This window comes from Pagrus pagrus (genome assembly GCF_965226575.1).
Source record: "Pagrus pagrus genome assembly, chromosome: 12".
Lineage (NCBI taxonomy): Eukaryota > Metazoa > Chordata > Actinopteri > Spariformes > Sparidae > Pagrus > Pagrus pagrus.
The window spans coordinates 21759471-21774713 of NC_140196.1; the positions used below are offsets into that span (position 1 = coordinate 21759471).

The 15243-nt window shown below is 41.2% G+C and overlaps 1 protein-coding gene across 4 annotated transcripts in view; it reads right to left on the reverse strand.

The window, feature by feature from the left end:
• Positions 1–15243, reverse strand: part of LOC311266659 (low-density lipoprotein receptor-related protein 8-like) — a 96378-nt gene that overhangs the window by 51758 nt on the left and 29377 nt on the right. For all 4 annotated transcript variants that reach the window (XM_084369129.1, XM_084369127.1, XM_084369128.1 and 1 more), the window contains exon 3: positions 10847–10969. In XM_084369129.1, the coding sequence (XP_084225255.1) occupies positions 10847–10969 (123 nt within the window). The remainder of the gene's footprint in view (positions 1–10846; positions 10970–15243) is intronic.

The window sequence follows — 15243 nt, forward strand, 5'->3', positions numbered from 1 at the left end:
GAGCAGTTCCTTCCACTAAGCTGTAGATCAGCATCAGACTCAGACTTCAGTGTACTGAAAGGAGGAGTGGTGTGCAATTTACTGCACTTTCTTGTGACTTATCAGCTGACCCAGTGAGTACCAACTGAGATTTCAACCTTGATTTCTAGTTTAAAACTGGGAGATATTCTGACCAAAAATCTAGGATCTCTTTTTGGCCTCCTTTCAACCAGCTTAAATGCAGTTACAACATCAACATGTCACAAAACAAATATTTGTTTGGTTGTAGGTTGAAAGAGAGACAATAGTTTTCAGTGTGTGAAGGTATTTCTTCGAAGTCATGTTGCACTGGTAGGCGAAGTGTGGTCTAAATTAAGATGCAATTTTGACACATTTAATGTTTTATATAAATGTCATAAATATGGAACTATACAGGCTGTGTGCTGCCAACAGGAAGCTTCCAGGACAGATTAAGTATTTGCAAAAAGAGACAATTTTCATCATCTACAATGTGCAAATAAGAGCCTATCGTCATTTCGGAGCCTGATTACAAAACCACATCCAAATTGCTCAGTTGGAAGCCAGTACTGCAAATCCCGGGGAAATGTGAAATGTGATTGTCAATGGGTGACAGACCTGTTCCTGGAAATGTAAGTAAAACTATCCTAAATTGCCTATCCCAGTCTAGCCCAAAGTAAATTCAAAGCTGTTGTTGAAACATTTGGAGTACAGGCAAGGCTTTGGGCTCTTTTGAAAGTGCTCCTGGCATTGATCTATAGGAGTTTGAAAACACTGAATTATTTATTGATTTTTCTCTCCTAAACTGTTTAAAGCAAAAATTAAGCCTGCATCCAACTTGTAACTACCCCAAATAACTGGAAAACACAATGAGTCCACATCATATAGTCTTACATGGTCCAAGTTGAAATTTAATAACAACATCACTAAAAATAGACACTTAACACTTATTTTTCAAAATCTTATTATGGATATTTATTTCGTTATTTATGCTACCTTTGTGCATACAAAATAGTCAAAAACAAGTGCTCAGCATTTTCAAAATTAAAATGCATAAAACTGCATAAACCTGCATGATGTTAAAGGTTTTGGCTCAAAAGCTATAATAAACTATATATTATTGGGTTTGAAATCTCATTGGCTACATGATGCATCAATCATGTGTAGGCTGGCATATAAGTGGCTCAGGCGAGAGGAAAAATAAGAGGGAGTGGGTCACTTGTCTACACGATCAGCCATTGCCTGTTATAGGCTCTAGGGCGGGCTTAGCAGCTCCTATCTGCCGGCTGCCATCTCAGCATCTCCGGTGTTTAGGGATAATGTTGTCTGCTGTGAAATGAGGGGACTTTTTTACAGATAAAAGCATTAGAAGGCATCTGTGGGCAGGTCTCTGACTTTTAACAGGTTATCAACATGAAAATGCTCACTGTGCAATTAGCTCATACTGGATGATATGTCAGCTTTGCAGTAAGGTAACCGCCATTAGATGTCGTTGGAGTGTGTGTACATGTGTATGAAGTACACTTTTCAGCCCTTCAGTTCTATGTGTGTGACTGTCCCTGCAGCATAGAGGGGTGACAGCAGAGAGGAGGCTGGAGAGGCAGCTGGTGCCTGGGGAGAACGAGCAGTGAGAATGGCTGATGCAGCCAGGCCCTGACCCCAGACACACACATGCACACACACACACACTACAACACTACTGGACACTGCAGTGCTCGGGGGGCTGTTTCTGCACCTCTGGCTCAGAGAACATTGTCTTACTCTGCTTGCTGAGTAGTGACATCTGCCTACAGTCATTTTTCAGGCCACACATTGTAGTACTGAACACACTGCAGTGTTAGATCGGTGAACAGCAGCTGAAAAAAAATATATTAAATATTAAATATTGTACCACACCATTTGATGCTGATGCAGTTAACCTCTTCTACCTGCCAACTCTCGCAAGGCTGCCTTTCCCACCATGGCTTATATACATGAACAAGTGATTGAAGTGTTATTTCATTTCTTCTGTTTCCATTTCATGTGTGAGGAAGATTGGATAGGGTATAAAAAGGCAAGTTAAGATGTGTGAGAGCCTTTGATGTCGCCTGCCTATGATGTGTTGATATGTTTCACTTCTTTCCAGACACGACTGTCGAGTGTGAAGTGAGCAAACAAGCTTAACGAAGACTGAGGAAACTGAAGAGGGAAAGAAATGATTTGCGAAAAGGAAAAAATTACAACTGAGTAACGTCTGAAAATCAAACGACACAGGCTGGCTGGTCAGGGAGGAAAAACAGCAAGCATTTCATAGAAATGTCTGAGATAAAAGAGACGTGGAGGTGGAATCACTGAGAGAGGAAATAACTTGCTGTCTGTATGAATGTCGGTCCAACTAGGACCTGACAGAAAACAAGAAACAGACAGAGAAAATAAAAGAAAAGGTGACAGAGAGAGCAGAGAAAAGAGAAATACAGAGGGGAGCTTTGGAGAAAAACAGAATCCATAAGAAGGGAGACAAGCCAAGAGCAAGATACTATATGAGAGGGGAAATGAAGAGACAAACTGCTGCATGACCTTTCAGATTCTTATCCTAAAGCAAAATCAAAGCCATCCATACCAAGTGGAAAGAGATGAAGGATGCAGAAAGGCAGGCAGAGCGCAGGCTGGAGCAGAATCTGAATCCAGCGAGTGTAGGGCGAGCTGTCCTGTCCTTTTAACTGATGACTCTTTAATGAAGCGTGAGCTCTGTTCCTCCCAAATCCAAACAATGAAGCCAAACTACGACAAAGTGGAGGTAACTCACTGCTCCTCGTGACAGCTATTGATGAGTGAAACCTCTGATTTTATAAAGACATAGATAATGGGTTTTTTTTTTGCTTGAGAAGGAGGACGACATAATAAAAGCCAATTACTCTCAGACAAACTGAGCGTCTGGCTGTTGTTTACAATCACAGTGACGAATGAGGATTCATCTCTGCTGTGGCGTTTTGTCAGGAGATCTGTTTAGACTTCATCACCTTTTACAGACCCAAGGCAGTGTTCATCTCGAAACTGCGACGGAGTAATCGTTCTAGTTTGTTTATTCGACCATCATGACAGACCTTGTTGTTGCTGAGAGCCTTTTACTCTAAACTTTCAATGAAGAAGTGTTGAAACGTCTGTCAGCTGTCACACAGGAGGGCCTGATAAGCTCTGTGGAGCTGAAAGATGCGTCAAACTGATTGGATGTTAGGACATGCAGCTTCATAACAAATGTAACACCACACAGCAGCATGATAGAGAGCTCCTCAAGTAAGATTCAGCAACCTATTCATATAAATAAAGATCTATTTCGCTGCTTCCAGACACTTCATGACAGCTTTTATGTGTGATCTATGACAGCCTGACTTGTCTATATGGCTAGTTCCAGTTTAATTACATGCTATCAAACATTTAAAATCATAATGGACCTCTTGAGCTAAAAGGCGTTGAGGTCTGAGTGTTTATTTGGGTCTTCGCACTGTGATGTACACCTGTGTATGTCAGTGCTCTGGTGGTGAAGGCAATAACTCAGCCTCTCTGCTTCAGAGCCAGAAAAAAAAGGGCACAAAACGCTCTGAGTCATACTCAGATTCACTGCTTCATTAAACCGGGTTAGCATGGCCGTGTCCGCCTCTCTGAATTATAGATCTGCTACAGCAGAGAACACTTGCTGCTTGCAAACTACAAGATAGGAAATTGTTATTTCCAGCAAAGTGCATTAGCGAGTAATGTACTGTGGCATGCACCTCTGCTTAATATCATGTCCTGTACCTGAGCCCCCCTCCTGAGTGTGACTTCATCAGTAGAATAAAGGCAGACTAAAATATTGGCAGTGTGCTAGTCTGTCACAGGGCAAACACACAGTGACAGCCATTTGCGCTAAAATGCAGAGGGGGGCTAAGTTAGTGGATTTAAACCCAGGGTCTTGCTATTAGACCACAGTCTTTAACACTGAGCCACCATGTCACTCTTCTTTATAATTCAGAGTTGTTATCTACATTTTAAGGTTACTGTTCAAACTCTACTGTCATCTAGAGCAGCATTTGGTTGATGTAGATATGTTGACTGACAGAAAAGAAATCAGAAGTATTTTGAAATACTCATGGTTGAAGCAATTTTGTAAGCAAAAATGCCAAACATCCTCAATAATGGCCAGAATATTTTTTGTGAATATTATGATGCCACAGTGAAGTTGACCTTTAAGGTTTTGGATATAGAATGTCATAATTTTATTCTATTAGACAATTGTGTAAAACATTTATGTAATTATCTAATCATTCTTTTGACCAAGTGGACACCCAAGTGCCAAACTTGAAGAAATTCCCTCAAGGTGTTCTTCACATATCACATTCACCTGAATGGGACGGATGGACAGATGGACGGAGGTGAGGCATAAAAAAGGCAAAAGAGTTTTCATGTCGTCATCATTTTTGCTGAATTTCTTTTGAATTTTTAACTGTTCAAACTCAAAACAAAAAAACTGAAAATGTAAAGCCAAAAGAGACATCAAGGATGTTTTTGGGAACAAACACATTTCAGTTCCTGTTTGGTCCTGTTAAGGCACTGACTGCTGGTGATACAAGCGCACCTGTTTCCTCTTCTGAACGTTATTATATGAAGTGTTTGTGTAAAAAAAAGAAAATAACGAATGAATCACAGCCTCAAGCCTAACAGCCTCAGATTTTCTAGAACTGTCAGGCTCTACAATTGATGATACTTTGATCAGTGGTGGTTCTGAGTTTAACGGGAAAAGAACTTGGAAAAAAAACTTTTGGAGTGACACATCAACATTTTATTATGGAACATAGTATCAAAGCAGAGAAAGAAGAATAGAAAGAAAACAAACACTTAAAATGGGAGGACTTCGCATAAAAGCCACACAGCCAATGTACTTCACATCTATGCAGTGCGCTCAGTGTGTGCATGTCTACCTATTATTATTCACGTGGACATTAACAGCCTGCAATAAACAGACCTGCCAACAGATCTCTCATAGCAGCAACTATAACAATCCACATCTCCACATGAGAAAAAATCCAAAGGATTAAGCACACAGAAGTGCAGCATCCAGTATGTGCAATCCAAACATCTTAACAAAGAAAATATTCGCCATTATAAAGTCAATAAAAAAGCGAGGCTTTATTATTTACTCCCCCAGAAAAGGCTTGACGCGGGTTGGAAGCTCAATTCCACAAAGAGGTTTATAGCAGCAACTTCTCGTCAAAACCCCTTTCAGAGAAATATCTATAATCCACTCCACATTACATAACACTGAAAAAAATTGAAAACACAATAAGGTGGATTTGCAAAGGAAAGTTTCATCTGTTTGAACAGTCCACAGTTCCCAAATAATATATGCACCAGCTCAGGGTTATGTCCTCACATAATGAAAGACTCCTGGAGAAAGATGAAACACTGTGCAGTTCCCTCACGCCTGTCAACGCCTCGAAATGAATTTAAAAGCAGAGAAGACAAACTGACACGCAGAACTGAGCTGAACTCAGCAGTTTTTTTGTTAGAGAGCGTCAAGTAGCTAACACCCTTTAAATCCCTTAAAGTGACTGGGGCAACTAAAAATGTCACCGCTGTGGCCGGGGAGCAGAGGAGCTGCTGCACAGCTGGTTGCTGTGGCCCACTTCCTCCTTGATTACACATCAATTTAATACAAAAACTATGAGCTCTGGCACTTCTTGTGTTTCTCCAAAGAGTCATTCATTTTTCAGCGCACGAGAGTAACTCCCTCAGTGTGGCCCGAATTTGAATTCTTAATACGGCAGTGTAACGCTACTCCAGCGTGTAATTGGGAATCCACTCAGTGAGCCAGAATGATTGTGGCACAGATGTCTGCAGGATCGAGTCCAAAAGTGTGTGTGCGAATGTGAGCGCGTACTGTATGTTTGTGCACATGTGAAACTGAAATAGACAGAGAGTACATGAGAGTTCGGGGGCAAACTGAATGAAAAACAAGATGAGAGTTTTCTGCATGCGAGAGTGCAGCCGGGCTTTTCAGGCTGTGGCTTAACTGGAGCATGATGCATCAAGGTGTATGCTGTTCTATATGTAATTAGCTCGTGTAAAACGCTCACCGATCTCTGCTATTTGCATAATGGCAAATTTCATATCTCTATCACGGTACGGATTGGATGCAGTCGGTGTGAAATTCTGTTAAGACAGCCAAACAAGCCACACTTCAGCAAAGTTTAATTGATAAATGTGAAGCTTGGTAGCTTTTGACTTTAAAGTGAAGTGATGCATGGAATTGAAGTGGCAGGATATACCACATTTTCATGTGAGAGGTTGTTTTCTGTTTTGTTTTTTGACAGAAATATAGACCACATCAGGAGATTTTCACTGACAGACGTACAGTTCTCATTATAGCTCTGTATTCTTACCAAGCGGCCCACAAAGACAGGTAATTTACCAGTGAAACGAGGTTAATGAGATGTTGGATAAGAGAGCCATTCAAGAGTAGGCTTAGTCGCTGTTGCCTAAGATGCAGCATGCCTGTTCGCACAATGTCCATCCTTGAGGCTTTTATTTGCTTCTCTTGTCTCCTTAGTGTGATAATGGCACAGTGGCATCCACTCAAAACTGAGAGACAGCTCAGATGAATTGGATCTCATTAGCAATCCCTCTGTTCAGTGTACAGCCTTGATCTAAACACACAATCAGCAACATTTCTGACAAAAAGGAGAATCTATACTGATTATTTTTTGCAAAGAGAAATAAGGACCGAAACAAAAATTCTCTCTGTTGGCGTTCACAAAAGTTCCACAAAACAACAACATATGAACACAAGTGGGATTTCAATATACATGGCTTTCTTCTCAGCCCAGATCTCTGTCTCTTTCTTCCACAGCCAAGAGATGAATCCTTCTTCATTTATCTTTAATTGGATTTCCAATATAAACTTGTTATCCTTCAGAAGGTCCCTTTATGTCTCCCTTCTTGCACTCAACTTTTCTGGGGGTGACATTCGAAGCTTTGCTCGGCTGCTACATAATTCATCCGGCCGACCCACACATCCACAGCCAATAAAATGGAACAAAACTAAAATGAATATCCTCTGAAAGACTCACTCGGCTTTTGCTTGATTCATTTCCTGCTCCGCTTGGCGCATTTTAATTCCTTCCCACAATTACTTCAAAAAAAGGGTTTTCGAGATCAAAGCTTGATAACGGTGGGTAGAGCCAAGATATCTGTTTCAAACTGGTTACACAATATCAGCATCATCATTCACCATCCTCCGCTGTCTCATCCAAACACTCAACACTCACACAAGACACCATTGAAGGCATTCTTGAAAAGACCCACTGCTATAAGTTACTGAAATATTTTTATTTGGTTAATATATTCTTGTATAGTGTGATGGCTGATCATCATGTAACTGTGATACTGGTAGTTACACTTTCTCAAACGTAAGGCTTTTTTTCCTATTCTCATGGCCCAAGTATGACTGAAGCACCAGTTGATCAGCTTTAAGAGTGGAAGAGTACTGTATCTCAGCATTTATTCATATCAACCCTGTTGGGTCTTGGTGGAGGTATGCACTCTACTGAGTGCCATTCTAGTTTGTCACTATGTTTGGTTAGCTGGCTTGACTGTAGGGCTGCCACAAACGACTATTTTGATAGTCGACTAATCACCGACTATTTTTTTCGATTAGTCGACTAATCGGATCATACGTAAATTGAATGTATAACATACAGTTTATCGCACCAGCATGCAGCTGCTCTTATATAACAATCATTAGCTTACAGCTTGAAGTGTTACTTACTAAAAATGAAGACAATTAAGATGATAGTTCATTAAACTTTTAATGAAATATAGGGGTGCAACGACTAGTCGACTAGTCGACAAATAGTCAACTGCTAAATTAGTCAATGACTAATTTAGTCGTCGACTAGTCGTTAGTGACGTCATCGTGTGTGTATCCCACGGCATGCAATGCCACGCTAAACAGTGTTTCACCATAGCCAATTGAAATAGCTCAGAGTGAGACATCTCATTTTCCCCAACTAAATAAGAGCCATTGTTTTTTGTGCAATTCATAATCTGACTACTTTGATAGTCGACTAGTCATCGACTACTATAACGACTAGTCGACTAGTCGTTAGTGGCAGCCCTACTTGACTGAAGCTAGGGCTTAACAATTAATGGAAATATTATCCAAAATCCCAAAGTGGCGAAGTACAATTCCAGATCTCTAGAGCTGCATTTTTGATACATTTTTTGGCACAGACCCCAGCAAAAATCACCATATATTCATGTAAATTAATCATCATTATTTTTTTCAGTGAAAATGAAATGCAAAAGTCTTTATTCCCACTAAAATGGTGACTCCTATGGCAATCGCATTGACAACATCTGTCAAAAGTCAGTAAAGTATGAATTTTTTTTAAATTGGGACATTAATGTGGTGCAACAGCGGCACCTTTGTTTACTTTTGGATCCTTATACTGTATGTGCAGATCTTTCCACACTAACATCTGATATCATACACCACACACACACAACAGAGTCAGTGTAGTTTATGATATCAGATATTATTGTAAATGTATTACAATGAGGATAACATTTGTCTGACAAAGGCATTAAGATGCCTGTTCAGTGTAACACATTTCTGGTACTATAACGAGTGAATACCTTCATTATTTATCAGTGTAGTGCTTTCAGCTCCCTCTGATATTTGTAACCCCAAGAGAGAAGCAAGTAGCCACAGGAAAAAAAGAAATTAGCATTTGAAAAAGAAAGAAAACAATTAATCACTGGTTCAGGCCTCCCACGCTTGAGCCCCTGCTTGGCTGACGAGACGTCAGCTCACCTAACCCCCATCAGGGCCTGTGTGTGGGTGCGCTAGACTGGCACAGGCGAAAAGTGAGGCAGCCAGAGATCTTCAGCTCTAACAGCTTGGCAGAGAGGTAATCGAGGCCTTTCCATGCTCTCGCCATCAGACAGCGTTGAGTATTGAAGTGCGTGGGCAGGTGGAGGCATGCGAGGCAGCTGAATGGCCGCCGGAGCCCAGATGACAAGGAAAATTAGCAACCTGAATGCAGGTTCTGGGAGTCAAATTAAATCCTGTCTTAAACGTCTGAGATAAATGCACAACAGCGTATCCAGATGCAACATGTAATATGTCAACATATTTAGCCAGCCATGGCCTCTTTTTTTCCCTAGTGTAAAAAAAGACGACTGTAACAGTAGATCCCACTGTGCCTCTCTTAAATGCTCTAGTTGAGATCAAACACCACAGACAACAATTCCTTAAAGGGAAATTACAGTTTCATACAACCTGGTTCTTATTTTTGTAGTGAAGTGCATGATTTTTTTATCAATAATGGTACTGATTTTATGGCTGAGATCAGTCCAAAGGCCAAGAAGCACAAGCTGGCTGACAATCATACAGGTTGTGTAATATAAACATCTGCCATTGCCAGAGCAACGTCCTGATGTAACTTTGACCTTATGTAATTAACCATAGTTGCCAGATTTTTCTGTGCAAAGAGGGATTATGACTGAAATCATGGGCACACTCACATTTGGTTTTACCTCGAAATAAGTGGTTTAGATATTCGTTTCTTGTGACATCTAACATCTATTTGAAATCCCTTGCTTCAGGCTGCATGCTTCCCTTATAAGGCTGTTTCATTTTAACACTTTTGTGAGGCCTGAAGAGATGCAAGTATGCAGTATTTCACAAGAAAAAAGTAAAGTTTAAAGTCTGAAAAGGTAAAAATAATTTTTTTAGCCAAATCCTGGTTTTCTTCTTTTGTATTCCAGTAATCATCTAACAACTCGCAGCATCAAGTGGGGTACATATCCCTCAGGCTGAGAAACGCTGGTTTAGATGGTAAAAAAAAAATGTTGACAGATATTTGGATTGTGATACGAATCATGATTAGTGATTCATGGAAAAGAAAACTATTAAAATCATGATGATGTGACATTTGTTGGGGTTTGTACCAGACAAACTTAAATCTTACATCTGGAGAACGACTACCATTACGTTACATTAGAGTTGCTTGAAATGTCCACCTTAATGCACACACACTGGCCTGCTTCATCTTTCCATTTCTCTCTCCTTTCTGTTTTCTCTCTACCAGCAATGTTATCTTTCTTCAGCAGCATAAGCTTTTTATAAAGTCGCCCTCGCATTCAGGATTTTTTCACCTGCGATTCTGTTGTGGAGGAAGCTTGTTGTTAATTATGTTGCCGATCAAAACCAACGGGAATGGAACAACATCGCATAAACCAGGTGCACTTACATGTTTGTACAAAACTACGGCATAAGAAACTCCTGCATTCGATAGGAGAGGTTGCATCACAATCAGTGCGTTTACAGGAGGGATGTAATACCACAGAGCGTCTCTCTCGCTGTCTGCAGAGCATGTCTGATTGACAGTAGATGAGACACCGAAGTCAGATTCTCCACAAGCTAATACATCGCGGATGGCGTCGTTCTCTCGGAGAAACAAAAAAATAAAATAAAATATAAAATGCTAAAATGGGTTGCCAAATATACTCGCCAATAACTTACCTTAGGGGACAGCCACAGTAAAATATATGTGTGGGAAACACTGCTGTTTTGTCACACATTTGACCTTCATCAAAAGATTACAGCTGTAACAGTGTGGCTAAACAGTCATCTTAATGACAACCTGGCTGATTGTCTGATCACTTGTGTCTCTTGCCCTGATAGACACTGCTGTAACAGATACTTTGAAGAGTACTATATTCATAACAAAACCATGATAGCACCTGCAAAAAAAAATCTCATAACTCGCAACAAACAGGAAGCATCCTAAAAAGATGTCCTTGATGGGAGCAGCTGTATGCATTCACTTACTGCAGGTCTCCTCTGCCTCATCAGAGCCATCAGGACACTCTGGCTCCCCATCGCATCGCCAACGTCCCGGGACACACTGGCCATTTAGGCAGGCGAACTCTGCTGGGGCACATGTCTTCCTGGCTGCTCAGAGAGAGAGAGACAGAGAGAGACAACAGGAAGTGTGAGGATGGTACAGTACTACAGGGTAAGAGCATGGTCATCCTGCAGTGGGGCTTAATCTCTGTCATGAAACTGGTCACATTATCTGTATCTGAGCAATCATCCCTCTCATCAAAGGCTCATCATCTCACATTATTCCTCCGCAGCCCTCTCCGGTGCTCTCTCTCTCCTGATATCCTTCACTAATTATCTCCACTTTCCCTATTTTCTCGACACTCATTCATTGTGCTGTCTCCCCCTCCCTCCATCTGCTGCTCTCCAAAAGTCTAATCTCTCCTTCAGGTTTTCCATCTCAGAGCAGTGAAACGGATGCTGATTGCTGAACACTGCGAGCTCGGGGAAGGTTAAAGCTTTTACCTCCCAAACCTGTTTACCGCAGAAAGCTACGAGCCAGCAAGGCCACGGGCTGATAAACATGTCAAGCGTGCTGAGAATTGGAAATCAAAAACATGTCAGGAAAAGGCCTGTTTAAGCAATAAGAAGAAAGTGATCGAAACTTTCAACATTACAGAGCTCATCAAAGTTGCTTCCCAAGTCTCACTAACCCGCTGAGTTCAAAGAGAAACATGTACACAGAAAAAAAACCAAACACCTGTAGCAAAGAGGCTGCAAGCTCGGCCAGAGACCCAGAAGCAGACAGAGGTCAGAGCCATTCAATTTCCTCAGCCTGTTTCTCCTAGAGGACCTGCAGTACAGTCCAATAAATCACTGGTTAAAAGGCCCTCAGCTGAGCTCTCTGGTGTTGCTACACGGTTGCAACTGTTCCTAAGCTGGCCCCCATCTTGGGTCTGATGCTTCAAATTAGATAGAGCATTTAGAGATGTGCGGGGAGCTTAAGCTTAGCTGAGAGGCTGTAAGGAAAGTGAGCAGGCAGTGATTTTTCTTCGCTGCGCTCACACTAATCTGACTCACTTCTCCAACTCCTGCTCTTTCTTGACCCTTAGTATCGAAGGGCAGGAAAGTGCAACTGTTGGCTCAAGTGTTAGTTTGAACACAGTGGAGGAGTTTTACTTTAACTTCAGTCAAAATGTGTTGCACCATAAACGTTTAAGTCAGAAAGGAAACTTTTCACTAATGATATGTAGGTCATTCCTCACTAACTGCTTGTTAAAAAAAATTGGAGAGACTCATGATGGAGGAGCAAGGGAGGTGTGTTTTTCATGCCTAGAGCACATTTCCTGTGAGAGACACTCCTTTTGTGTGCAACAATTTCTGTTTCTTTCCAAAAAGGACCATTCATACTCTCTTCACACTTGGTCAGCAGTGCGGAGGTAGGAAGGAGCCACTGAGCTGCTCTCTCAGGTCTAGTTTTTCCCCCTTTACACAACTACGTCTGTCACTTTTAATATGAACAACAGAGTGCAATGCTATAAATGTCTACTACAAGAGACTGCCTGAAAATATACTCTGTAATCCCCATTTTTAAATAATTATCACATCTCCCACCTCTCTCTCACCCCGGCCTTCAGCAGGGACCTTACCTGTACTAAACAAGGGCACAAGTGTGCTTTCATTTACTTTAATGATACATACACTTTATTACACACTTCCTCTGTGCAATGTCTGTGTTCTTTTGCCCATTTTTATCTTTTTCCTTTTATTGGCCAGTCTCAGATAAAGCTTTTTCTTTGCTACTCTGCCTAGAGGGCCAGGATCCTGGAGCCACCTCTTCACCGTTGACGTTGAGACTCGTATTTCACAGGTACCACTTAATGAAGCTGCCAGTTAAGGAGCTGTGAGACGTCAGTTTCTCAAACTAGAGACTGGGATGCACTTGCCCTCTTGCTCACTTCTCTTTCTATTCTGGTTAGAGCCAGCCTGCACCATTCTTTGAAGGGATTAGTACACACTGTTGTCAGAGATCATCAGTTTCTTGGCAGTTTCTTGCATGGAATAGTCTTCATTTCTCAGGACTTGACTGACACTTTCAGGTGTCCTTTTCTCCTGGCCCTAATCAAAAGCAAAGATGCTGATGCTCCAGATACTCAGTTGGAAGGCCAATTGTATTGCTTCTTTAATCAGCACAACAGTTTTCTAGTGATCAATCAGCCTTTCAATTTGCCAAACTTGGATTAGCAAAAAAAATGCCATTGTACCACAGGAGTGATGGTTGCCGAAAATGTATTTTGCCACAATAATTCCTGCAACAAAAGTGGAAAATTCAGTATTAAAACTAACACATTACAATGAAGGAGTGACTTCACACTCAAACTGAGGATAATACTTCTGTTTAGTTGGTGCAACGGTCTGCAAAAACAACAATTCTTGTATCACTTTCACTGTCCGTTACAGCCTCATTTTGATTGATTCAACTAGTACAGTCTTACCTGTACTACCCAGTGAGTAAAGGGTAGTAGTATTTTAATCAACAGAGTTTCATGTGTCACATATCAGTTATGGCAGCTGGACATAACAGGGCTGTTTAGAGAGATATGAGTGAGGAAATCAAACTGTAAACTTGTTTTTTGAAAAGTGAGGGGGACGTATAGACCCCTATCTTAGTCTCACAACTATGTCTCATCTTTGGCTATCTTTCAACACGCATAAAATCCCTCTGAAATCTAATTATCACATTTACAGTATGGGTCATGGTATCTATGATGTGACTGTAAGTCTTGTTAATGCAGTTCAGCTATAGTACCGGATAGCACGCCACCAAGAAGCACTCAGATTAGAAACTGCTTGTCTCTAATTCTAAATCTTATTTAATCGCCCCATTCTCAATTATCTCCGGTGTCAGAGTGGCAAAGTCAAAGCAATAACGGCTCATCTTGGCTTGTTGACGCAACCAGAAGAAAATTATGAAATTTCTAATGGTGTCACTGTTAGAAGGACATGTGTTTCAGCGGTAAATGTATTTTGATTTCACTTCAAAAATGTCAATTAACATTCTTTCTTTGAGTCCCCATTAAACTAACAATCCCTCTCCCTCTGTTGTTCCTTCATGTCTCTCTTCTCTAAACCCCAAGCCTCGGAGTTTGCCACCCAAAAAACCCAACACATTTGTGTTTGTTATTTTTCTTAGATCACATAAAGTGCAGAGGCTTTCCTGAGTGCATCTTAAGTGCCACTTGTGTCCTCATTAGAGAGCAGGAACGCAGGCCTTTGTTAAAGGTGAAGACAGATGATTATGGGGCAAAGGAGGACTGTGACATCCTTTTAACCAACACCTCCCTCAAGTGTATAAACTCATTAGTGCTGTGCTCACAAAAAACAAAAAACAAACAAACTGGTATTTCCTGCAACACAGACAAACACATTCGCATACCGTATGAATATTTTCAAATCCTGTTTATCACTCATGTAGGTAGGTGTGGTGGTGGTGGAAGACAGCGGGAGACGCACTGAGAGACCCTGAGGCATAGTACCAAGTTTAAAGGAAACAGAATAATTAGATTCATAACATCCGACAAATCCTGGAAGATTCAGAATATTCTTATTGAAATAATTAATCTGACTCCCCTGAGAAGAAGAAAAAGAGAGCTGAGGGCAGAATTGAGAATTTAAGGCGAAGCAGTATGCGTTGGTGCTTAAGACTTGATTTGATTGCAGGACAAAGACCTTTAAAATCTCACATTGATCCGGTGCGTGGCCTGTGCAGGTCAGATGTGCCCACCTTGAGCACTTTCTCTCTGGGAGTCTGAGTTTCTTACCCAATCCAACTGAGCTTGCTACTCATTTCAGTGAAGGTCTACAGGGGCCATGGTTCACTTGGCAATAATTACCTAGGCCAGCTCGTGCCATCTGCTTGGAATGACTTTCTGGTTTAATTAGAAGGTTTTAAAATGTTAGGCTCGTGGGGGGGCGGCGAGTATGAGGGTGGGCTGAAGGGGAAAGTGACGAGAGAATGAGAAGGAGGCGAGCCGATAGATAGAAAGAGAAGAAATAACCGAAGTGAGTAATAGCAGCAGAGATGGAGACTGACACACACAGTAATAATGCTTTATGGAATCCTAATGGAAAGTGTGATACTGAATAAAAACAGGCAATATTACTGTAGATGGCAGGGATAGCACTTACTGAACATTAATCCCTGTGACATGCTCTGCACGCATGTAAACTCACCCACTCTTACATGCACACACGCAAACACTCAAAAACTGTCTCCCTGTTCGACTATAAATGGAAGACTTTTTCCCCGAGCCCAGCTACAGCACATCTGCGAAAAAATCCAAGAAGAAAAACAAACAAACAAAAGCAATCCATTGTTGTGTGAATCACCTATCGTGAGCATT